The following is a 26,076-nucleotide window of genomic DNA, read 5'->3' as shown; positions in this document are numbered from 1 at the left end:
CTAAAGCAATTCCCACATTTAAAAAATAAAACAATAAAATAAATCAGCTGCATAGTCTGGGCCTACAGGCTACAGACGAGTGACGCCATTTAAAGGCGGAACAACAAAAGTTTGATAAATCCAATCTCTACAAGATCTAAAGCCTCAGACACAATACACAGCTCCTTTTTAGTCTGGATTCTGGAACTCTGCTTTAAACAAATTTAAAAAAAAAATAAATAAAAAGGAAGCTAGAGATATTATCTGCAGCCTGAAGTCTAGGACAAACTTTCTAATTGTTGAGTGGTCCTCATTGTTAAGTAGTAAACAAACTACATGCCAAATTTGTTCCTGATTGTTTAACACAAGCAAAAACAGTCAAAGAGATATTTAGTGAAAGGTAATGCAAGACACATGTTTGATGAGAACCTCGAAGCAAAAATACGAAGATTCCCTTTCCCCAGAATAATATTTAGTTAATGCATGGAATTTTGCAATGATTCTTGCTCTCTGGTTCTGATCGTGACTGCCAGCATTAGGCAAAATTATCCCAAGGCTCTCACTGGTTAAGAAAAACTACTGTACGTTACAAAAAGTCACATGCGGGAAACTCCACTGTACAATGGTCTATAGCTTGTAACTGTTGGAGAGAGGATGCAGAAACCCCAAAGTTCCAAACAAGGTGTTAAGAGACAGGATCAGGGCAGTAATGCAGTCACCCTCACCAGGCGTTGTGACAATAGATCTTTTCTGCAGATTCAAGTGTATTCCAAATGTAAAATTGGCAATCACAGAACTGGACCCATCATATCTTTCACATGCATATCCTTATCTTCTTACAGATATAACAGAATAATATTATGCTCTCATGAGTGGGGGTTTTTATGGGTGTGTGGTTTTTTGTTTGTTTGGGTTTTTTTTGTTGTTTTTTTTAAAGGTAAATCCAGAAGTGACTTCTGGCTAGTAATGGCAATTGTGAGAGTGGAAACAGGGACTACCTTCAAGTAGTGAGGCCATTTTGGTACAATAGGTACAATAGGAGACCAAAAAAGAAAACCAAACCCCGAAAAACAACACCTAGTCCTGGCTGTCTAACCGCATATTCATGCTGATGGCACATAATGATTTAACTGAACTCAACTTTTACCACAGAACGTCAATTATAAAGTGTAATTTTGAGCACACCTCTGTCTCCTACCCTAATCAAACCTGGAATCTCCTCTGCAAACTAACTGCTTACTTTCCCCACCGAAGAGTCTCATAATCTGTAAGGAGATACCTAAGGTTTCAAAATTCTCTTTGTCATGTACTTCTAGATGCAAGTTGTCGTCGTGTTATGCAAATTAGTGCAGCCAAGCAGCCATGTTTGCCACTTGTGGATGCTGTAACTTTATGCTTGAGGGTAACGATTAGACATAATATTTACTTTTCATTCATTTTATCTATTACCCTACTGTACTTTCATAAATAAAGCTTTTAACAATATGGATGAGAAACAGTTTATGCCCTTTTATGATGTTTTATCACTAAAATAATATTGTTTGAAATGGATACCATAAAACTATTACTGTAGAAGTAATCTTTTACTAAGAGATTGCTACCCCAGTTAATATTCCTCACTTATGACATTAGATGAAAAAAAGTACTTAGATTGCTTAGATTCAGATATACAGTAGTAAGTTAGATAAGCATTGTGTTCTTCAACAGGAGGCTGAACAGTAGTAAAATGTCCCTTAATAAAAAAATAACAACAACATTCTAACTTTAAGAATTGGAGCAGGAGATGGAGATAAATAGCAAATTTCAAATTCTTTAGTTTAAAAATAGGTCACAAGGAATTTATTTTTCCATACCTAAAGCTCCTCTTTGAGAGTTTAGCTCATTGTTATGTACCACAATTATAATTATTCCTTCTTTCATCAGCTAAAGGACCAGGGTACCTAACATTTAGTTTCTATATTTTTAGATCTTATGTTTGTAACTGTCAAAATGTTTCTGTGTGTTAGTAATGCGAATGCATGTTCAGATGCTACAATATAAACTCTTCAAAAAAAAATAAGACCCAAAAAGCTAAAATTTGCCTAGAAACCCTGTATAAAAGCCAGAATTTTCATGCATGGTCTGCAATACACTCAGCAGGTTGTTTTTTGCAGGTTATCAGCCCAACTGCTATGAACAATCTTGACACTGTGTACTCAAATTAGGCATGCAATTACACAGATCTTTTGCAAACTCTTGCAAAACATATTGCATGCCCAAATACAGTTGAAATTAAGAGTCTTAATTATTTTATAAAAAGTTAGCACATCAAATCAGGGAGACAGACATGGAAGAAGGCGGGGGGGTGGTGGTGTTAGGAAAGGGTAAAGAATTGAAAAAAAAACCCAACCCCAAACCAGAAAACTCCCAAAGAAAGGTGAGAACCCGCTATGATATCTAGTAGGAGGTATCAACAACAAACAAAACCCCCATGCTGTAAAAGCTTTAGTGTTCCCACTTTTAAAGGGGGACATACGGTTACAGTCAAAAGTACAACGTTATTCACTCTACCTACTCCAAATGAATATAACAACTTTTTTGTTCTTCTGTTTGTACTGAAGTCAGCACTAGGTAACAAAATATAGCCATAAGGAAAAATCTGCAAAATCAATACTTCTCTACAAATAAAAAATAATTTAATCTTAAACCCTTGATTTTCATGCTGACAGTAAAAATCTGTTCAACTTGTAAGTCAGTTAGGGTCTGATAGTAATACAGACAAGTACATTCACACTTAAGTTAGACAGTGATTTTTTTACTAAATTGTCATGACCACTGTACTAAACTCTAATTTCTAGGTGAAACACATTCAATCCGTATGCACATTTAATTCTGAAGCAATCTGAGTTTTCTTGATCAGATTTTAAAAATACTGTACTAAAAAGTGTTGCTTCTTGCCTCCTTAACAAAATCAATGTGGACAGAGAGATGGGAGAAGAAATGAGTATTGCTATATCCATGTTTCCTTCCTTTCTTCTTCCCTCGATGTCATCCAATGCTACAGTGTCCACTGCACTGAGCCCTTGCACTGAGAAAGTCAGAAGCACCATGGAGAGATGGAGAAGAAAGTGTTTGAAAGGTGTAGAACTACTGGCTATGGAAATGCGAGATCGCCAACGTCCCTAGAAAGATGGCTGTAACTAAGATGCCTCTACTCGACAGTATCAGGTACAGCAAGAACAGCACACAGCCCAGGGTGGCAGCTATCTTTCTGCTGGAATTCAAGATCCGGGTTATGCTTTTTAGATATGCAGCTTTCAGTCTCACAGAACAGCTGCAGCTCACTCACTCCAACCCAAAGCCTATATTTCTCTTTTTTTAAACAAACTTTCATTAAGACATTCCCCTGCAGAGGTCTTCCAGAGCATAGAGAAACACAATGAGGCCATTGTCAGACACTCTACATGGCTCCTCTGGTTAAGAAATGAAGGTAACCTTTCTCGCCCATACAGAATCCATAAGCAGCAGCAGCAGCATCTAAAACAGGCTGTTACATCAGCAGAACCTTTCAGTGCTGGTGAGGATACACAGACAAAATAAAGAAACACACAGAGCTCTTAGGTGACAAGACAAGTTTGCAAGATTGTCAGATGCCAAGCTCATATGTTTGTTTTAAACTTCCAAATATATGGCCCAAAGAAAAGAAAGCAGGAAGGAAACAAGAATGAAATGCATGCGGTTAATAGAGGACATCAACCTGGGAAGCCTGAACAGGTAGAGATATTTGATATATAGATGCAGTCAGGTAAAACTGTGTTTGCAACAAAGAGAACTTTGTAGATACAGTTACAAAACAAATGATATAATAACAAAACATGCAATAAGCCATATAAGGAAGAGAATGAGAGGTAAAAACAGAGATCACATACATACAGCATCTCATAAAAGAAATTATTCTTGCAAGCCAAATAAGTGAGATATTATTTAATTTCATAAATAACTTCATGACATTATTATTTACTTATATAAAAAAACCCAATGCATCAGTCAAATCCCCTAAAATTTCTGTCTGTGGGGGCAGCAGAACTCCGACTATCTCTGGAGAGTACATAAAATCGCAGCAAATGGTTGCACCACTGACACAGGTAATAGATCAAGAAGCGTGGATACAGAAAGCCCCTTAAGACAGTGCCTCCACTGTTTGCAGAGGGAACAAACCCTCCTTTTCAGAAAATTATTTTTCCCTTTATGTTGTTCCTTGTTAATGAATAAACATGAATAAACTTTTATCTGTTAACTCAATATGGCATTTACCTTATTTACCAATTTATACTTATTTTATGTGGCATTTTATTTCTAGGGGTATTCTATTACCACAGCTTCTTGATGTTCAACTTAAAAATTCAAAAATGCTGAAATCATTAACTAAACAGTTTTATTGATACATCTTGTTTGCATCTTAGGCTTTTGAAACAGAATGAAACTTTAGTAACCTATTATTTATTTTCTGGGGTGGAAGGGGGAGATTAAATCTTAATGTCAATAGATTAATAGTGGACTTTCTATATGAGAATATCTTTAACATTTTTATTTCGTTTACATGATAGATTATAAACACATGGTCTGCTCTTGAAAAGTTCATTGCATTTACAGGTATATTACTTTCCAAAAATACAGTTAGAGAATTATCAGTAAGGCTTCTAAGATGGCTGTTCAAAAGTTAGGAAAGCAATCTATGCAAGTCAGCTCAGCGCCTTCTGTATACTTACTATGCTGACAGTGATATCAAGATTTTCTGATTATGTACCATTTTTCCACTAAATCCATTCAGTGCATGCTGGCCAGTGTTCTCTATGCAAGCACATTTTTAATATTGTATTTACTGTCATTCTTGAGTGTGTGGCCTTAATCATGAGACTACCCTTTTTCTTCCTGCTTCACTAAATACATGGTTTTTAAGTGCTGCAACAACCGATAAAAGCATTTTTTACTCAGGTAACAGCTTCATTTCCTAAGTAATAATTACGAACTGTGCTCATTCCACACAATCCACCCTAGCTATGGAAAGGGTCCTATGAAAAATACTATCCAGCCATGTAACCAAAACTAATAATATAACTACATGGCACGGCTGAACAAGACACTCCAAGAGCGAGTTTTCACCCTTTGCTTGGGTCAAACACCATAGGTTTGATGAGATCCACTATTTGCTGAAAGGAACATCCAGGTCAAGAATACCCCAGGCTCACAACAAGTTTCAGAGAGAAATTACTTTAGACAGAATAAGAGGTGACACAGAATCAGACCTATTATGCTCTATATTTCCACCTGTCAGATCTCCTCAGTTCTTCACTCCCTCTCCAGTTACCCATCTTAATCTTCCTTTGCCTCTCTCCTCTTGGCCCCTGTTTTCCAACCTGCCAGTACAAGGTTAGGAAAAAAATCTTCAGAATTATACCTGAAGTCTCTCCTGAGCAACAGGAACTGAGATATAGCCTGTAGAGCGGCAAAATTTAAGAAATGCTTTACACAACTAACAAGACATGTATCTGATAAAATATTTCCATATTTCAAGTCTATGAAACTATGTGGACATGAGCAAAACCAGACTTTGTTTTCTTTCTTAACATTGGCAAAATGAAGCAGACACCCAATGTGGGGGGACAGAAAAACCCAACCCAACAAAACTTGCAGCCTGAAGAGCTAAATTTTGGCAAAGTTATAACAACAGGGACTTATAATGAGAGCCAGACCACTTTAATAGGTAGCAATGGCAGCCCCACCTATAATATAGCCCATAAAGGACTTTCTTTGAAGATTTAGTAGGCATTCTCATTGAGTGAGCCTGCACACATTTACAGCAGCTGAGAATTTGACATGTCTGTATTAACAGAGCAAAATAAATCACAGCTTTTGCTGTAGCACCAAATGAGAGACAGTAAGAATAAAATCAGCTGCATTCACAAATAAATATTAACACTTCATTTTTTCTCTTTCTTTGAAGTTCTGGAATGGATTTTAATGTGGCCTTTATTCAGTGCTAGATGTAATATTGATTTTTTTAAAGCATTATTGATTTATATTTTATTAAGTTATTTGCAGATGATCATACCAAGGAAAAAACAATTAAGACCAATACTGGGGTAGGGTGAAATTAACTCAATTGTTAACTCAAAAAACCCAAAACAACCCACAACAATATAGATAATTTTACCACTTAAAAAGGGGTCACCATTTAGAAATAATTATATCATGCATATCTATAAACACACACAAACATATGCATATACTCTGACATATAGCATAAATAGCTCTGTGTGCAGAACAGCAGTGTACTCCAAAATAATTAATCTTTCACCCACTAAAACATCCCAAAACTATCAAACCTTTCTTCAGATTAGCTAGAATTTCCACCCACCCCCCCCATGTGGCCTCCCCTGTAAATACATTTTTATTTCAGCTTACAATAAAAACATTGTTTTATTAAAATCAGATGTTTACGTAGAGTACCAAATATTTTATGCATTTGAAAGTTATCTGGGCATTTTTTCCTGACTACTATTTCCAGTGGAGCTAGTATTTTACATCCAATCCATCTAAGCAATACATCCGCTCAGCACACCCGCACATCAATGCAAGGAGGAAAACCAATTGCCAGACTAGAGTGTTTCTGGAAAGCCGCAGAGTGAGCTTTGTGGGTCCTGGATCTGTTCTGTACAATGCTCCTCCGTAGCTCAACAGGTGACAGAACACATCTGCTTTGCATAACACATCCCTGTAAAAATCACTATAGAAACACCATTTCTAAGATCTTTACAACACCCGTAACTATCATAGAAGCCATGTAAGTCAGTAACCACTTAAACAGCACTTGGTACTTCCTATAAAAACATACTTGTGGAATTACAGCCGTGCTTTCCCCAAATAACTGTTTCTTCTGCTAAACATGGATGGACTTCATTATCCAAGTGTTTACTGTGGTATAAACGAAGAGAATTTCAAAAATGAAGGCCTGCATTCCAAACTGCTGAGAGGGCGTACGTAGAATATATTTGTGAAGCTGTTCTACCTCAGTTGTCTCATGTCAATACTACGAAAAGCCCAAACTAGATTTACACACATGAACATTTAACTTTGACGTCTGCAGTAAATGATAGCTCTAAGTGTAGTTCTAACGAAAGCTTGCGATTATCTGTTTGGTTGATCTTTTCCTCCCAGATACTACAGTTCAACAAATCAGACTTCTCCATTAGGCAATTTCTCTCTCTTTTGGAGAGCAGTACATTCGTTTGATCACCAGAGGAAGAGAAACACACAAGGGATTCTCTTCTGTCAATTTACGTGGCCCACAGGAATGTTCATTCTAGATGAAGGCAACTACTTAGACTGCCTTAAACTTCTGTGTGGAAATTTCTGTCATAAACAACTTGTTCTGTTCAAAGAAGTTAAGAACAATCTGTCATTTTCATTTAGTTTTATCTACATTTTATTTGTTTATTGACAACGTATCTAAATTTTTGGCATTGCAAGAAAAATAAATACTCTTAGTATTAAAATCCACATCTAATGTTTATTTACAATTGCTGTGTCTTTAACCACTGTTTACATTACAGAATTAAACAGTCATCATTTCTACTCTGCTTAGAGATTTGCATCACCAAACCTCATGAAATGTGAATGGACCAACAGTTCATAGGCAAAGCATCAGGTATACCTTTACACTCCTTTTTTTACTTAAAGAGCTATCATACTAATTTAGTTAAGAATAACCATTAGGGCTTTTTCTAGAAGGAGGGAAGAAAAGCAAAGGTCCTGCACTGTGGAGATTTATTGCAGGACACCAAGGTAGCAGCAGCTACCTTTCCTCACATCCCAGTTAGCACAGCCTAGTGCAGCACACAGGTACGTGATGAACAGCCACAGAAGTGTGACTGAACTATCCTTCCCATCCATCCAGATAAAGGTTTTATCCAACACCTTGGGATAATCATCCTAACTTTGTTACCAGTTCTGTTGCCTGCAGCAGGTTGCCAGCACGGTAAAGAGCGCCTGCATGTTTATATTGCTGAACAAAGTGGGTCGGTGGGGGCAAGATCTCCAGAACTAGTAGGTGAGGAGGTCATATTCAAACATAAGATCTACTGCATGGAGATTCTGAAGAGTCTCACTGTACATCCAGTGTGGAAAAAAATCTTGTATAGCGTTAACCTGTATGTTAAAAGAACAGCCTAGTCTTGAATTGAGTACAGGAATGTGAAGACGAGATAAAACAAGAACTTTAACTGCTGTTTAGGATTCTACAGAAGAACATTCTCCTCTATAGCCTGAAAGTTTAACTGCAAATTAATTACCATACCACCACAATTTGCCTTTCACACAGATATCAAGAAGATTACAGCTCTCTAGTCACGTAAATATTCAGATTCAATTCTCTTACCCCAGGGTTTAAGCTTCTACATTTAAAATATGCTTCCTGTCTTTATTTTAATGTACACCATTTCAAGAAATCAGTTTGATTAATGTTGGGTCTTCTCAACTGTGCTTGTCATTTATTGTATGCATAAACTTCATATTCACTACATATATATAAGCACAAACTTAGAACTGTTACGATTGCTGTAACATTAGGACTTAGATTCTTAAACATAATTTTTCTCTGAAGTCATGGTAATTCATATGCAACTCATTATTCAATTTATAAAATTAATTAGAATAATTTATATACCACCCATTGTACATGTGCAGTCAATTTCAAAGCATCATATATGCACCTAATTATTTTAGTTTTAATTTTGTTAATTTTTAAGTGGATAAAACAAAGATTTTAAGAAAATACATACTTGAAAAGTAATTTATAAAAAAAAAAATCTTCAGTCTTTAACACATATAGCCTTGAAACCCATCCTACATTCTCTCCTTTTCTTATATTTCTACATAGTGTGTGTGTGTATATATATATATGGTAACAATTTCCCACCAGGCAAAATTCATTTCAGCCGCATGCAAAAATCTGCCTTTTTGTAAAAACCAGCCTAGAAAAGATCTGAAATTAAATGAGTACTCACTTGTTTAGTCTTTGTTTTTGTAATGGTGTCCGAAATGGGTTTCTTCCTCTCTTTAACAGCTGTTTTAGAAAACAGTTCTTCAAACTCATGATAATCTATGGAAGGCTCTTCAATTTTTTCCCACACAAGTGAAGCACTAGAATCTCTAAAGTTAAGCAAAAGACCTATGTAGGGCAACGTCAAACTAAATAAGGTCATAAATGGAGGAATGAGGAAAATAAAATAACAGCAATTTAAAAGTTGTTGCCTAACTTCTACTAGCAGCATTTTGATAAGATATACTGTTGATTCTCCCCCATACGTCTTTGTTTGCTTCTTTATTCACACATAAAAGGCTCATTTATATTCACCCACTTTACATACATAGGAATATAAATAGGCTGTATATAGGCTATAAAACATACAGACATGGACACGAAGAGAAGTAGAAATAGACAGTTATCTGCAGACCACCTGTGTGACAGTGGCAAGAACTTGAAAAGAAAGAAGAAATACATCATTAAATAACAGCAGAAGGGTTTTACAATCAGTACTCAGAGACATAAAGAAAAGACTGATAAGGAAACTTCTTTTCATGACCAAGAATGATATTTTACAAATAAACAAAAAGCATCAACAACCAAAAACAAGTATATCAAAGTCATATCAAAGTAAGGGCTACCAGAATAGCTTTATGCTGCCATGCAAATAAATTGCAGTTTGAATCTGCCTGCTGAGTGTACAAGGTGGAAAAAAAAGGATTTCTAGGTCACCGGAGGAAGGAAAGAGGAGGATAAAATGTGTTCAGCATACATTCATCTGCAGGGAAGACACTACCAAAACTTGCAAGCTGCTCCAGAGAGACACCAACTCTAGCTTGAAAGTTGAGGGGAAGCACAAATAGGACATTTTAAAAACCATCTCACGGAACGCCTAGTGGCACACAGTCATCCCCGGAACTCTGATCAACGCGTGGTATGTAACCCCAAAGAACAGCTGAAAACACTACCCTCAAAGAGCTTTCATGTGCAAAAAATGTTAGTCAGAGTTTGTGCGCTTTAAATAAAACGGGCATCCCATTTACGTATCCAACTACAGATAAAATCCTGTTTGTGCTGAGGTTCTTTCAAAGACCTGCCTAGCCGTAAATAGGCTTTGTTCATAACATATGACACCATCAGGACAGCCATAAAGTGAAAACAACACTCTCTTCACAACTCTACGACTTACCTTTTACTGTGGAGCTGAATTCTTGTCCAGTAAAGAGGTTTCATTGGCCGAGAAGGCTCTATCACATGTTTCCTGCTCCCTTTCTCCTGATTCATCCCCATTGCAAATAAACCAGATGGTAACGGAGGAGGAAGAAACCCACAGCCCTGTGGGACTGCTGGGTAGGTGCTGCCCTGGGCTGGCACTGGAAGGGGTGGCGCTTCTCCAGGCAAAGGTGGTGGGGCTGGAGGTGGCATCCCCAACCCAGGCAAAGGAGGGGGTGGTGGAGGGACACCTGCACCAGGCAGAGGCGGTGGAGGGGGTGGAGGGGGGACACCTGCACCAGGCAGAGGCGGTGGAGGGGGGACACCTGCACCAGGCAGAGGCGGTGGAGGAGGTGGAGGGGGGACACCTGCACCAGGCAGAGGCGGTGGAGGAGGTGGAGGGGGGACACCTGCACCAGGCAGAGGCGGTGGAGGAGGTGGAGGGGGGACACCTGCACCAGGCAGAGGCGGTGGAGGAGGTGGAGGGGGGACACCTGCACCAGGCAGAGGCGGTGGAGGGGGGACACCTGCACCAGGCAGAGGCGGTGGAGGAGGAGAGGCTGGAATGCCCCCTCCGGGAAGAGGTGGGGGAGGTGGTAGCAGTCCTGCTCCAGGCAGAGGTGGTGCTGGGGGTGGGGGTGGCATTCCCAGGCCAGGCAGAGAAGGAGGGGGGGGAGGGACACCAGTCCCAGGTAAAGGTGGTGGTGGTGGAGGGGTAGGCGGGATGCCCCAACTGGGCAGAGGGGGTGTGACTCCTGCTCCGGACAAAGGTGGTGGTAGAGGTGGTGGTGGAACTCCAGCACATGGGAGAGGAGGGGCTGGAGGCAGCATAGGTATCTCCTCACTTGGCAAAGGTGGAGGAGGAGGAGGGAGTGATGTCATGCCCGGCAAAAAGTGGTCCAGGTGTGGCACTGCTGAGCCAGCAGAAGGAGGGAGTCCTGAGCCGGGCAGGGGTGGTGGGGGTGGTACTCCTGCCATGGACATGGGAGTGGCAAGGGAAGGGCCATGTGCTCCAGACAGGGGAGCAGCCGGTTCGGTGGCTGGCAGTGATGGGGCAATGCTACATGTGGGCTCCGGGCGCAAAGAAAGGGGATGTTCACTACAAGTCACATCTACAGTACTTAGAGGCTGATGGGGAGCTGGCATTGCAGTCTCTCCTTCAAATGCAAGGGACAAATTAACTTTGGGTCCTGGAAGAGGTGACTGCGGCGTACTCTGTACTGATTGGCTTGCATCCAGTGGCACCGAGATTAGCTTCGGCGACAGAATTAAGGAGATTTCAGAACAAAACATGGGCTGTAGTTCTAAAGCTGGCAATTTCTGAGTTGGCTCTTCACTTTTGCCCCCTTCTAAGTGCGGTGTTGGGGGTGGCTGTGGCAGTGCATTAGCTGAAGGCATTGTGTGTGTTAAATAATCCTCTGTTGGTGATGTTTGCACAGATCTTGCTTGTGACACAGCCCTGGGAACGGTCTCCTCTCCGTTTGTTTGAAGAGTCACACTGCTGAGTTCCCCGCAGACTGCGTGCATGTGCTCATTTTCCTGCTCCCTCCCAGCAGTCTGTACCTCTGCAGCAGGGAACTGTTTCTCTAGTTCTGCAATTTTGGTCCTCAGATCCTCAATAGTTTGCTCAAGTTGTTGGATGACGCTGGCACGCTCCTCAGATTTCACCTCAAAATCATCCTTTGAAAGAAAATAAATATATAATAAGCACAAAACAGATAACATTCATCACTACATAAAAAAAATTAAATTTAGATCAAAAATATTGGTATTCCAGATGTTCAGAAATAAGCCAGTTATGACAAGCCTTTAAAAACAGAGGTATCATTTTGGCTAGCTGCATCTTACAGTGGAAGAAGATAGCTTAGGAAAATTACTTGCTTCAGTATGAAACTACCTCCATCAGTATGAGCATGTTTTAGACTGTGGTTATATTTAGCAAAACCAAAAATCAGCAGCAACCCCTCCCTCTCCCCACATACCCTGACCAAGAAAACCACCAACAACTGAGCACAAGTACTGCAAGTGTTTGTATACACATGGATATGCAGACACGGTGATGGGAAGGGCACTGCATTACTTTAATTCTGTTAACTGAAAATACGTTAACTGTTTCTTCAAAGGGATGCACTGTGCATAACAGACTCAACACACTACTGACCGCTGGGTTTCAATATACACCTTAATGATACAATACAGATTAGGAATGCAGAACATAACAAATGTGCACTTTTCGAAAACAGCTAATCTCAGAACAGAGTCATTATGCTTTTCTCCAGCCAGCATGCTTGGGAAGGAAAAGAAGACAAAACTAAGGGAAAACTTTCCTCCCACCCAAAATTTGAAACTCCTTTGCCAAGTGGCAGACTGTGAGTGAGTAACATTAGAAAAGCTTCCTGTCTGGAATGGTTATTCTGTATTTGACAGTTTCCACTTTTTTTTATATCTTTCTCTGAAGTATCTAATCCTGCCTGCTGTAGACTGAGTGGAGGAACCCATTAACCTTAAACAGCACAGTAGTTCCTATGTTTTTAAATAAATACCAGTAATAAACTGTACTAAATGTAATGGGTATGTGCCTTTATCAAAAGGTACCAAAACAAGCAACCTAGTCCAAAAATAGCCATTTGTGCTTATCAGGAAAGTTGAACAGGAGATAGAACAGACATGACTTCACAACACAAAATCTTTTAATAGAAAACTTATTATTTTCTGGTTGCATGCATTTACTTTTTAGTACTTTTTTTTTTTTCCTTTAAATTTGGAATATTGGTCAGCATTTCAAGCATTTAGTTGAATTAAGTTTGTCATGCAACAGGTTTCCCAAGTGGTTACAGCAAAACTGTAACTTAGTGCCTTTTTGTTCCTTTTTATAAAATCATAAGCTTCATGGATGAGACTGTAGGCTTACTTCATAGGAAATCTTTCAAATATTCAGATTTTACAGGTCTTGTAAAGAAGCCTACAAATAAACATACAATACCTGATATACTAATTGCCTTGATTTGTTTCAGGAAGATGATGTTTTTCATCTCATCCTTTGACACATGAAACATTTAAGTGTCATTTTTCTTTCTGGAAAATGAAGTTGTAACTTCCAGCTGGGGACTATTAATAAAATATATGTTCATTAACACTTAAAAAATTGTTTCTGCACAGAATTGGTTTTCAAACATAAAATTTCAATTTTGTGTTTATATTAGAGTTTCCCAGCTGTCCTAAGGCAATCCCAGAAGTAAACCAGCAACTACTACATTTAAACCAAATATTGTTTGATTTTGAAACACCTTTATCAAAGGTATCAAATTCCTACTTTCTCGAACAGCAGTTTGAACTGAAAGTTAGGGATTACAACTAGATCTTCCTACCAAACTTTGAAGAGAAATGTAAAACAGAGAAAGGAACATCAAAAAAGTTTTTCAATGAATAGTGAAGGAATGAACAGAGCAGACATATTAACAACAGTATTATAACAAGGAAAAAAGGCTGAAAAACACATTTCCATTACAGACTACTCATGGTGCTTCAATCCACTCAGTTTCCTTCAATAACTCAATAGTTTGTAGCAACAACAGTTTTGTTGAAGAACTTCATTACAAAGGAGAAAGAATATTCTATTACCCCTTTGTTTCATCTGCTCCTATCCCCCTACCAGTCAGCTGCAAATACAATAATAAGGCCTATCAATTCTTTAAAAGGCAACATTATCAAAGGAAATGTGTTCCTAGGATTATTAAAGCCACACACCAGTTTTCAGTTATTTGAGAGCAAATCCAGTTTCCCCAGACTGTAACTCTCCTAAGCTCCCATTTTACACTGTAAGAACACTCCACCAAGGGTTTTAGGACAGATACAGCTTCCCAATTCTATATGAATTGGAAAATTCATTCCCGCCCCAAACAGACTGAAGTCAACAGGATTAGATACAATATTAAATGGTTCTGAAGAGATTTGCCTTAGTGATGGCTGATCTCAGAACAGTTCATTGTTTTAAAAACTCATTTAACTCAGGAGATTGGATTCAACTTTTGACAAGAAAAAGTGGTAATCTTTGAATCCTGAAATCCTACCTGAACTACAGGAAAAACCTAGAATTCACTCTTTTACAAGAGAATTTACCCTGCAGACCATGAAATTTCTTTCAAGAGAAGAAGTATTTTTTAAAGTTTAAAAAAAATAGGCAATCAAGTGAGAAGATTAAGCAATTCAGACAAGAAACAAAAATGTATTGATGAATTAAAGTGACTTTTTACCCCATGCCCTAAGAAACAATTTTTCTGCTGTCCTTGAGACATGGCATTTCAGACAACCTGGTGATTTGCTATTGTGTTGTTACCTAAGAATCACCAATATATCTAAATTTTCACAGAAACAACATATTATGAACAAACAAGCCTTTGCTGTGAATACAGAGATATTTATCCAGAGGAAATTACATACTTTAAATTTATTTGGTTTAAAAAAACAAACACAAACCAAAATTAAGCCCCAGTATTTATACGCATCAGTAATTATTTTAGATAAATAGAGATATTTTTCATTTCGACTTTTAAGATGCCCTCAGACTAGTTTAATTAGATTTCTGCCTTTTCCCTAGTAAGAAGTTTAAAGTCTTCCTCTAGATCAGAAAAGGCTGTATCAAACAAACATAAGCCACAGCAAGTTTCCACTATCCTCAACAAGGAAGAAAATTTAAAATATATATAAGTCCAATCAGAAATGAAAATTAGACAGTTTTCTTAGAAGAGTAAGCAAGAGAAGACTTAATTTTTCACACATGTAAAAGATGGTCAAAAGCTGTTGACAAGAACCAGAAGACCCAGATAAAAAATATACATAATGAAAAGAAGGTTCATTTTTAATCCAAAGGACAATTCCACAGCAGAAACCTACAGGGTTTAAAAGAGATATGAGGGAGCTCTCTCTTGCCTAGAGTTCTTACCCAGGACCCAGGTACTGTGGAACAGTCTTCTTTCTGTAAAGAAAGAAAGAAAGGTGGAAGCTTAAGCCTTGCTTTATCCAGGTGACTTGAGCGTGAAAGACGTGAGCAGGAAAAAAATTCCAGAGGTGTATGGCTATAGAATGATGCCCAGCATTTCTCAAACAGGTTGTACATGTTCCATGTGCAATGAGTTGGGTGCTCACTCTGGGACTGCTGGACTGACTGTGTTTGTGTTGCACTGGTAGGCTTGTGTGTGTACAGTATCCAACTGATCTGGGAATACTGGCTTTACTGTATAAAGGTTGTACACTTGGATCTGCACATGTACCAAAAGCCCGTACGTTACATCCCATTCATTCCAATCTTGTCATGTTTTCCACACGTGCACATCAGATGTCCAGCATAAAGCTGATCTATACAGCTAGAACACGCCCAGGATCTTCAAACATGTAAAAGCTCAGATTGCAGCTACCTTCTCTACTGAGTCTGATATCCTAGTTTCTCAGATGAGTGACTGAAACTTACAGACCCTTCAATAAATCTAAATTTCCAGGCAGAAAAAAACCCACACATCTGTGAAATTTAGCCCTAGTCTATATGTATATATAGACACACATATATATGTGTGTCTATATTATATATTTGTCTCTATCTATCTCAACTTGCATTCACTTATATACTTTATGAACAGCCATAATGTGTGGTTTTCTTCTGAAAATAAACATAATGGCAGTTCTTAATGGTAATTTTGGAATATTTGAAAAATACAGACACATTACAGTTTAGTTTTAGAAGTTAATACCTTATACTGTTACAAGCCAACAAGTTGCATCAGCAGTTTGATAATTTTCAGCAATTTGTCACTTAGTGTCATGAAATTTCCTCTCTGGGCGGAATTCATATTTAGATGATAGGATTATACTACTTGTTTTTTTTCCAAAACATTAACCTTTTAGTTTCTCTACATCAGAATTCATGATTCAGAGTCTATGCTGTTACTTGACTGCAAGCACACACAGGGAATAGAAGCATACAGTTAAACAGGACTAAGATGGCAAAATAAAAGACCCCTCAGGTCTTCCAATAAGTCAACACCTTGTGGTACTAGAAGCGTCCAGTTACTTAGAAGGATGCTCTTTCCAACTGCTCTGTTAATAAATGCCTCTTTTCTACATCAAGTGAAAAATTTTTGAGCATGCACGCTCACTGAATGGCACAAAGTGGTGCCACAGTAAGGATTTAATTCAGAGAAATGTGATCTCTGTTCAGGTTTCTCTTTTAAAGCTGTCTCATTTTCAAAGCTGCTTCTTGCAACTGCAGATCAACCTTAAGAAAAGGAGACACAACATTTTAACAGGCATTTTCAGTGTTACAGCAATTGTCAAATGAGAAGTACTGATGGACATTTGATTTGCATTCAAACAAAATAACATCCACCTAATTAATTATCACATTTCCCCTAATCCTCAAAGCCCATTGCAACATTTTAGTTTACAGTAGTAGAAGTTGAGTCAAAAGCTGGCAAACTTGCCAACGGCATCAGGGAGAACCACTGAAGGAGTAGAATTTGTATTGGATATTAGCTTCTTCCTCAGACTATGACATCAAATCTTTTTTGAGAAGCTTTTATTATACTGAAGGTGCATGTATGGGGCCAAAGGAGATATATTTTCACAATAGTTTAAGCTACGCTCCATGTTTCTTCCTACAACCACAAAGAAACACGATGCACAGTTCCCCAAGATAGCACTGAACAAGCAAGGCCTGGAATACAAATGATGTAATGCCCTGCCTGAAGTGATAAACTTTATCTGGTGGGCGTGAGCTAATCTCCCACACAATGACACACTGCAACAGATGGATTACACCAGCCTGCACTCTGCTGGCATTGGGACTATTTAGCTCTTCCTAAGCTAAAGAGCTAGGACACGTCTAATCAACCAAAAGGTTTTGTCATAACATATCATGGGTGACAAAAAAAAAAAAAAAAGTTACATGCAGAAATCAATAATTATTGCAAATCAAATAGTTCAAACAAACAAACAGGATCAGCAGGGAGCATGGACCTTTGAAAAAAGATGCATGCGTTACAAGTGCCAACTTCTAACGCTGGAACTCAGAAGACAACAGTTTTGTTCAGATTCAGTTTCTTGAAGCTTCTGTTCCTGAACAGTTTCAATTCCTTATCCCTGGGCTAAGTGCATTTCAGAGGATAAGATCCCAGTTCTTTACAGTTCCCATTTTAGTAAATAATAAAAAAACCAAACAAAAACCAATTTGACATGCATTAAAGATTGAAGGATTTTTCTCTCCATAAGTTGTAAGGCTCTTAACTGAGCTTAGGTTATCTGCAAGTTCTGCTACAATAGGAACCTCAAAAGAATTTTTGTAGACTACAGACAAGACAAGATAAAGTAAAATCTCACAGAACCACTGACCACCCTAGGAGCTACACAGCAGTTGGGTATAATTACTGTCGTCTTACATAATATTACTTTTAGCCTGCACAAATAGCATTTTTCAGCCTGATTGCCCAGAAAGTTTTAGACCTGCTTTATTTAAAAAAACCAACCAACCAACAAACCAAAAAACCCCCCTCAAGTCTTGAAGGTTTCTCTCCTAGCATATATGAAACATCATTATTAGAGAGGCATGAAACAGTAGAGCAGTAAACAATAAAGACTTCAAAAAAGGCTTACCCCTCCATATAGCTTCATTTAGCCCAGAAACTGATTTAACTGTTCTGTCACTCACCCGGTGTAAAACAAGTATGTAAATGAGAATGGGCATAGAAAGCAAAGAGGAAAAAAAACAGTTCAACTTTATCAATTTCAATATAACCTTATTTTGCCTATTTATGCTGTCTTTTTAGGTGTTCTGATATTGATCTCAAAGAGACTGCTAGAATAGAATTAGCTGTACTCAGGTCCTTCAGCAGATGAAGAGATAACTAAAACCTATGCCAGCAATCCAATAAGCAATAGGTACCTTAAGAGTCACAGATTTCCTTAAAAGTTGGGATAAAAACTGTTTGGATTTATTTTCTGCTCAATATTTAGTCTGTTTTTTTGAAATGACTATCACGTGATGAATCATTTCATTTCTTCTATTGCCTGTGTTTGTCCTAAAGTATTTTAACTATGAGTCTAAAAGGTTTGAGTAGTTTTCCTATGGATCCAGGCCAAGGCAACCATCCATCTCATTCTGTTAAAACATAAAATAAATTCTGGCATACCTTGAACATTGCACACTAGAGAAAGGAGTTGAACTTTTTCACACCAGGCCTTTTCTTTATTTTCAATTCAACCTGAGATTGACAGGCAACCTGGGAAGTAGTCACTGTGTAAACCACCTCATTCTATTATTCCTGTGTTCTTCATATACAGAAACAATACTAGTTTTTGTGCTAGAAAGAATAGTAAGGATTCCATTGCCCAAAATGTGAACATTAATAATCTAAATCTGAAGGAGACAGAACGCCTTTAATTTCTTCTCCTGATGGTCCAGTATTCGAGATCAAAAAGGGTAATGATTTTCCAGGTGAACTTTGCCACTTCATGATAAGCAACTGTCCAGAGTATGATACTTCTACACAGTACTTGCCCTTTTTATCCAAGAGTTCAGCCAGACCACAAAATGGGAGGTTCACATGTTGCTTTTGTTTCAGGCTTCCAGCAGGGAATAAGCAGCAAAAAATATCCACAGTAAAAATAAATCTTTGTAGAAAGGGATGAATAATCTTCACTACCCTGAAATATGAGCCTACTACTCACGACAGAAGAAGTTTGGGGAAATGGAATCAGAGTCTTTACAAATGTATCCATGAACATGCTGAAGGCAGGGGGCTGGAGGTCAGTGAGCTTCTCTAACTCTTTGAAAGTGTGAAGGCTAAATTAAAAGCAAAGCGGTATCATTTAGGGTGAGAGAACGTTAAATAAAATCAATCACAATCAAATCATCAAAGATGAGCTTTACGTTTTGAGAGGTTAAATAAAAACCCTTTGGTATCATGGACATTAGAAAAAAATCATTTGTCTTCAGGAAAAGTTGAATGTTGAAAACAAAGTAATTAAACATTCAGGAATATGAGAGTTAATTTTTATCAGTAGTTTTGGGCTTTGAATATACCTATCGGCATATTCTCTAATAAACAAATAAAAAGATGTATATAAAATACAAAAAAGAAAAAAGTTATCTTACAGGTTTTACTTATACCAACTTAAAATGGAGAACCTAATGATAACTATCTTTTGATCTGATTATAAGTAGAACTTAAACCAGTTAGTCTGTTTTGTATCCACAGAGTAGAAATTCTTCTCAGCTTTACTTTTAAGTTCTCATTCAAATATGGCAATTACCATGGTTATGGTTTTTTTGGGGGTTTTGTTTGTTTGTTTTTTTAATAATTTTGGATATTTCTAAATTAAAGAAATATTCATTTTTTGCTAAGAAAAGCAGTTCTTATCTCTCTTCCACACACAGGGTCCTGTCGAAATTCACAGGATCTACACCACTGTAAAGTAGCACCTGATCTTTAATGCTGAGAGAAATAAAAGAAGAATTTAATCTTTAGAACATGGCTCACTTGTGACAGGATGAGTTCTCTCAAATAGGTTAAGCCAACTTGACAAATGAGATCAGTCTGTCCTGCTAGGAATATCACAAGAAGAAATTTTCTTTCAGTGACGAGATATTCTTTGGAGACACATTTTATGGAACTCGCATCTGTATGTGTGTATATACACATATGCACACACATACAAACTTGTATATACACACTTTTTCATGCTGCGCTCTCGTATTTAATACGATTTCTTCATCTGTTCTCTTCAATTCAATTTCTGTGGAGTTCTTTTAAAAAAAGTTTGGAAGGTAGGTAAATACTATAGTACCTAAAATATTTTATGTAATCCAAATATAGTATGGTACCATTGAATATAAAAAACTTTGTTTTCACTTCTCTCCAAAAGGTGAGAGGCATTTCATATAGAAATTATCAAACTTCCAATTTAAACCAAATTTTGGGAGAAGGGGAGTTTATAGGTTTTCATCTGAAATAGGGTTTCAGTTTTTAAGAATTTAAGAAAAAAAATATTGTATTTTAATAATTAATAAATACAACTCTGCTATATATTTTGCTCTGACCAGGAATGTGTAGGTGGAATGAACACTCTCTCAATTTACCTATTTTCACGAGTAAAAAAAGTGAGGAGTCGGAGAAGAAAAATGAAAACAATTTAAAATTGCATTTTTGCTAAGTATATGTCTGTCATGCATTTCTATTCACTGCTTCCTCAGAGAAGTGACAATGCTCTGCTAGTATTTTACAAGAAGCTTACTGTAAAAGGCAAGAGAAAAAACACATTAGTGCTCAGAAACACACACAGACAGAAAAGAGGTAATTCTTCCTATCCAAGTTCTACCCCATACAAAATAATTCATCTCTTGAAAAAGTCTCACATTATAGCCAAGTATTTTAAGTATTGCCAAGTAATTCTGGTTAGAATATATAAGTTTCTCAGTTTTACTCTCATTTTTCCTCTTTTTCCCATCAATGACAGAAGAAAGGGAAGTCTGTATAAATCCTAAGTCGACTTCCATTGGATAGAACTTGCAAGCATGCTGTTCAGGCATTATTATTGTCTGAACCTTAAGGTTGGTGCTACTTTTCGAAGAAGTTGTACCTAAAATGACAAAAAAGTCTGTCTGGTTATGTTTAAGTATAAAGCATAGTCAAAATGGAAAATGCAGAATGCTCATTATAATCACTAGATGCAAATTTTGTATTATGCTCTACCATATTCTCATAAAAGCCTGTGATGTGGAAGTCGTGAAACCAGATGAATCACTTGAACTCGACCAGCAGTTTCTTGAGAATTTTAATCAATGCCTGTAAGTATGCAGTATTTGAATTAGGAGTAACTCACAGGAAATATATGTGCTTTTAGAGCACATGTTTTCATCTCCTCAAGCTGTTATCAAAACAACACAGAAACGTAGCAAGACTTATCATTTCACCACTGTCTAAGCAAAGCAGGAAGTACGTATTAGCACTACGACATAGCCATCATTGAAGATGAGCAAAATCCTGAGAAAAACAACCAAACATCTAAGCTAGCCTTGCTTGAGGGTGGGTGCTGGTGGGGGAGGGATTGGACAGCGTGACCTCCTAATGTCTATTCAGCCCTAAGTTATTCTATGATTTTTATATTATTTCAGAGCTATACTTGAGGTAGCATGCCACGTACCAAAGAGGAAAAACAGAATAAAAAGCCTTTCAAATTTAAATGAGCTTATAAATAAAACTTCATCTTGACATTAACATCAAGAACACAGATTAGAACACAAATTTTAGTCTCACCATGGCCAGGAGGAACAGTGCAAAAATGTGCCATTGTTACTCTACTGAAAATTATACCAATGTATTGTTCCTTTTAAAGAATCAAACACTGCCTTCAAGCAAAACAACGGAAGTCAATCCAAGTATTGTGAAGTCTGGATATAATACAAAATACTAACATTTGTTCTGAGAATTAACTGCTTTTATTTTTCTACCACACAGGCTTGACATATTATACTCCTTTATTTATTTTTATTTAAATATGGAGTCTAATTTTATATTCTATGTTGTCAATTAATTGATGAAAATGCACTTTTATCTTTTTTTTTTTTTTTTTTTTTTTAATCTCTCCCTCATCAAAACTAAATGAAAAAGATTCAGGATTATGGTTGAAGAAATGAATTTCATATCCAACAGAAAACTGACCTCTTTATTTAAATGATGGTAACTGAGCAGTAAAACTTTTAAATTATCACTACAAAGACAGTCATCCAGAATACTTGTAGACCAAATTAAATGTGTTCCCGTCACTGGTTTAAAAAAACTGTAGCAGTGACAGAACAGAACTTTCTAAACATTTAATGTGTCGGGATTTCTGTTATTATTTTTAGGACACAGCTTTATTATCTTTGAGAGATGCTCCAATTACTAAACCTTGGTCAGATTAAACACTGTAAATGTGCATACTTTTTACAGGCTAACAACTTAATCACCAGAAAGCCACCACGTTCTGACTAAAAAAAAAAAAAAAAAAAAAAAAATTAATATTCTCACTCTAGTGTATCTGCAGGACCCCCCGGGAATGACTTACAAGTGCCTTGCATAGTACATTCAAAAATACTTAACTGCCATCTAGTGGCTGAGTAGGCCGACTTCTTTATGATGTCTTTCAGGCTTTCTAATTACACTTCTTCCCTCATTTCTCATATTTCCACTTGCATTCTCATCCTTCCTTCACGGCCTAAGAAATCCTGACTTTATCAGAAGACTGTTTTAATCACAAAGTTCAGCTACTAGTCATATAGGAAGAACAGCAGACTGGAACAGACTGTTTAAATTATATTGAGGTCTCAACTCAGAGAACCTCACTTCATCTTTTAAAAAGTTTAATTAATTAATCTGCTACAGTTGTAGAACATGAAAAATCTATTAGTGCTTATTAGGCTTTCTAAAAACAAACCAAAAAGAAACCTGAAAATTGCAGCACATTTAAACTGAGGAGTAAGTTCTAATATTAAGAATCAAAGACAGATTTCCATTAATAAATTTGGAAACTTCTGCATAAGAACTATATTCCATGAACATAAAAGACAGACTATAACTAATTTGCACTTATGTCCTGAAGTTCGACAGAGGTTAGACTCCCCTTTACTGCCTGAGCAAAATGCTCTGCACTTCAGCAGTTCCTATGACCCCAGCAGTAAAGTCTTCTGCCAGGTTTTTATCATCTCGTTTCACACAAACTTTGTTTCCTTTCTGTGCATTTTTGATAAAACATAATTTATTCTCAAGGCTAACAAGAAAGCACTATCTGCCTACATATGCTTCCTGATATTCACCCACTTTAAGCTAAGATATCCAAATTCTAACATTACACATTGGACCTACAGTTAGAACATAAGTTCCTGCGCACCACATATTGCAAGTCTGGCTTTATTTTTTGCAAGATAAGAACAAAACAGATTTATACCTCTGAATTTTTTTAGCTTTTTGTTTTCCGAGATTGCGGTATGCTGGCATAATGTTGCAGGAAGTTTACATTGATACAGTTGTCCTTAAAACAATGTATTCAATTCTATTTGTCAGGACAGAGATCGTCAGTTAGCTATACTATTTACTGTGAAAAATGCAATAGGTACAGATTTCGCTATCATTCGATTCATATGGAAAACTTCAAAAAAAGTTTGCTTCTTTCATACACCTTTCTTTCCTAATGAGAAAACAGACTATAGTAGATCCTTGTGAATATGTCATATGTCTTTGCTGGGTTTTTTTACCCAAATGTGTATCTTTTTTCCCCTGCTGAAACCTAAGACTTTAGCAATCATACTTTTGTAGGAAAAGAATTGTCTTAGAAGAACTGTTCATTGCCTCCCCAAGCCTTCTCTTCCTCCTTACAAAAAGTAACCCGGCAAGCAGTGAAGGGGTGGAAGAGGAGTGGCACATGTTCCCAGGATCACTGCGTTTTTCTGAATGAATATCTCAAGAAAGAACACGCAAAATGAAGCAGTGTAAAAAGAGCCACAGCCACAGAATGGTTTGGGAGCTCATAAAGGAAGAGTTCCCAATTTTCCTCCAATTGCTGTTGAACACAATTGTTAACCAGTCTCATCTACAGTTTGCCTCTACCCTGATGAAAGCCATGTAATAGCAAAATAAAACAGGTTTTAAAAATCTCCCTTTATTTTATTCTTTTTGTTTGTATAGTAGAATCATTTCACCATTTCAGACAAATCTTACATTTACCTTCTTTATCTTACATTCGCCTCTAAAGAATTATCTTTCTGCAATTTCATTTAAGAGAGTTTTGAGCAGCATGCATGTTTCCAAGACAAAGTCTAGCTGTGACATTTTACAGTAATGAAAAGTAAATCCCAATCCCGCCAATGTTTTATATTTTCTAAACAGACTGATTATGTATTTATCTTAAAGGATTTCACAACCTTTTTCCTTATATTACTAAGTGTCAAAATTGGAACGTTTCAAATGTCACTAAATTATTACCCTAAGAGGTTATAATAATTTGTAGTTAAAGACTAGAGTAAGAAAAAAGGTCCCTGCTGAAAGGCTGAGAGAGGGGTTACCAGCAAAGTGTGGTAGTAGGAACACTCTAAAGAGACACTCCCAAGAGTCAGACTTACAATGTTTTCAGAGTGGAAACTATATTCAACATGGCAAAACGTGTCCTGTAATTTAAGGTTTTTAAGGCTAGAATTGTTTCGCTATGATATTGTTGGAAAGTGCACCAATAGATCATACAGCATAAATCTGTCTTCAGTGCCTGAGAACTGCCAAAATTTTGTCTCGTTGTTACTACCAGTTGAAATACGTGGTGTTCCAAGAAGGCATATAATTTTGGTTGAGGGATTATTTGTTGGTTTAAATGGGGTGAACCAAACCAAAGTGAACAACCGAGCTGGAAACGTTACAGGCATAAGAATTTTTTGATGGCAAGCTTTTCTGCTGTAAATATAGTTTAAATACTCAGTGTAAACTATCTCATAACCAAACTGCTAGAAATTGGAACAGTCTGGCAAAACCTCATCTCCTGAGACAGGATTACAAAGACCACTCATTGTCCATGGCATGAAGAAGAATTCATTACATCCGGATGCTGACCTTTAACTAAACATAATGAGGGCTTTCTTTTTAAATTTGTGTGATACTCAGAATAGGCAACCATCACAAATGATCAAAAAAAGAAGAAATTTAAAATATTTGATAATAAGGCATTTAAGAGAACAAGGAATTTAGGTGACTTCCAAACAACTTTAGGTTTTTGATTCTGTGATGTCCCACTACTAACCAAAGTCTAGGTTTCATGTACTCATTTTACAATTATAAGATGCTTTTTTTTCTTTTTTTCTTTCTGCTAAGACTGTTTTTTACCTACCATGCAAAAAAAAAAAAAAAACAAACCCCAAAACCCCAAACAAGCAAACCTGAAAATTGAGTTAAAATGTAGGGAAAATTGCAAGGGTACCACAAAAGATCAAGGGTGTGAAACAGAAGGGAAATTGGCTCTTGTACAACAGTACAGCTGTCAAATCTAAACATCAGGTTTGAAGTTGGAGTTTCTAAATTAGAACATTCAATTTTTCTCTTCTTCCTTCACTAAAGGACTTAGGCCTAACAAAACTTTCTCTGTTCGTACTGGGAAGACTAAGCAGACATTGTTGCTCCTCTTTGGCATTTCAAAACCAGGACTTGAAATGGCTGCCAGCTTTTCTTATTTTTCCTCTACTTACCAATTCCTGCACTAAAAGCAAGCACACCTCCAGGCCCTTATTTTTTTTAATTGTAATTTTTAGAAATTAGCTATTTTGGACTCAAAAGAGCAGTCTTAAAAACTTTAGGAAAATATGCTGCAAAATATGAAGGTTATGTCTAACATTGTAGAGGAAATGGAGAGGATATATAAAAAAGCCCCTTCCAAGAAATTGTAGAATCCAGGCTCTGTGTGTGTTAATTGTGCTTTTAGTTTAGAATTATTCTCAATCTTTTAGTTAACTGTTTATCATAAGTGAGATAATTTATGAGCCTCATGCTACATTTGAGTTTGTTTCTATGTCAATATCGACCATCTCCAATTATTTTAACAGCATATGGAAGATGTCTTTTCCCAGGGAAGGGAGAGAGAAGAAGCCTGTAAGTAGACGCAATGGATCAGTTTCAAATTTTACACTAGGGCTCTCTTCCTTTGTCATGTATTGAAAGAAAGGGAAAAGTCACCTACTAGGCTAACTTCAGCCAATGCTTGCTTTCTTCAGAAAGAAAAACTAGACAAAGAATAAGAGAGGCTAGATCTCCAATAGAAAC

At 37.1% G+C, this 26,076-nt stretch overlaps 1 protein-coding gene across 2 annotated transcripts in view; it reads right to left on the bottom strand.

The window, feature by feature from the left end:
* FMN2 (formin 2) overlaps positions 1–26,076 on the bottom strand; it is a 168,213-nt gene that overhangs the window by 101,219 nt on the left and 40,918 nt on the right. Inside the window, exons 5-7 of one of the 2 annotated variants that reach the window (XM_076334185.1) lie at positions 15,198–15,230; positions 10,233–11,935; positions 9,024–9,168 (exon numbers count right to left, since the gene is read on the bottom strand). In XM_076334185.1, the coding sequence (XP_076190300.1) occupies positions 9,024–9,168; positions 10,233–11,935; positions 15,198–15,230 (1,881 nt within the window). The remainder of the gene's footprint in view (positions 1–9,023; positions 9,169–10,232; positions 11,936–15,197; positions 15,231–26,076) is intronic. The other variant, XM_076334186.1, reaches the window with a different exon arrangement.

This window comes from Aptenodytes patagonicus, chromosome 3 (assembly GCF_965638725.1).
Source record: "Aptenodytes patagonicus chromosome 3, bAptPat1.pri.cur, whole genome shotgun sequence".
Classification (NCBI taxonomy): Eukaryota; Metazoa; Chordata; class Aves; order Sphenisciformes; family Spheniscidae; genus Aptenodytes; species Aptenodytes patagonicus.
The sequence above is the reverse complement of the archived record's forward strand: the minus strand, read 5'-3'. Positions and strand labels throughout refer to the sequence as shown.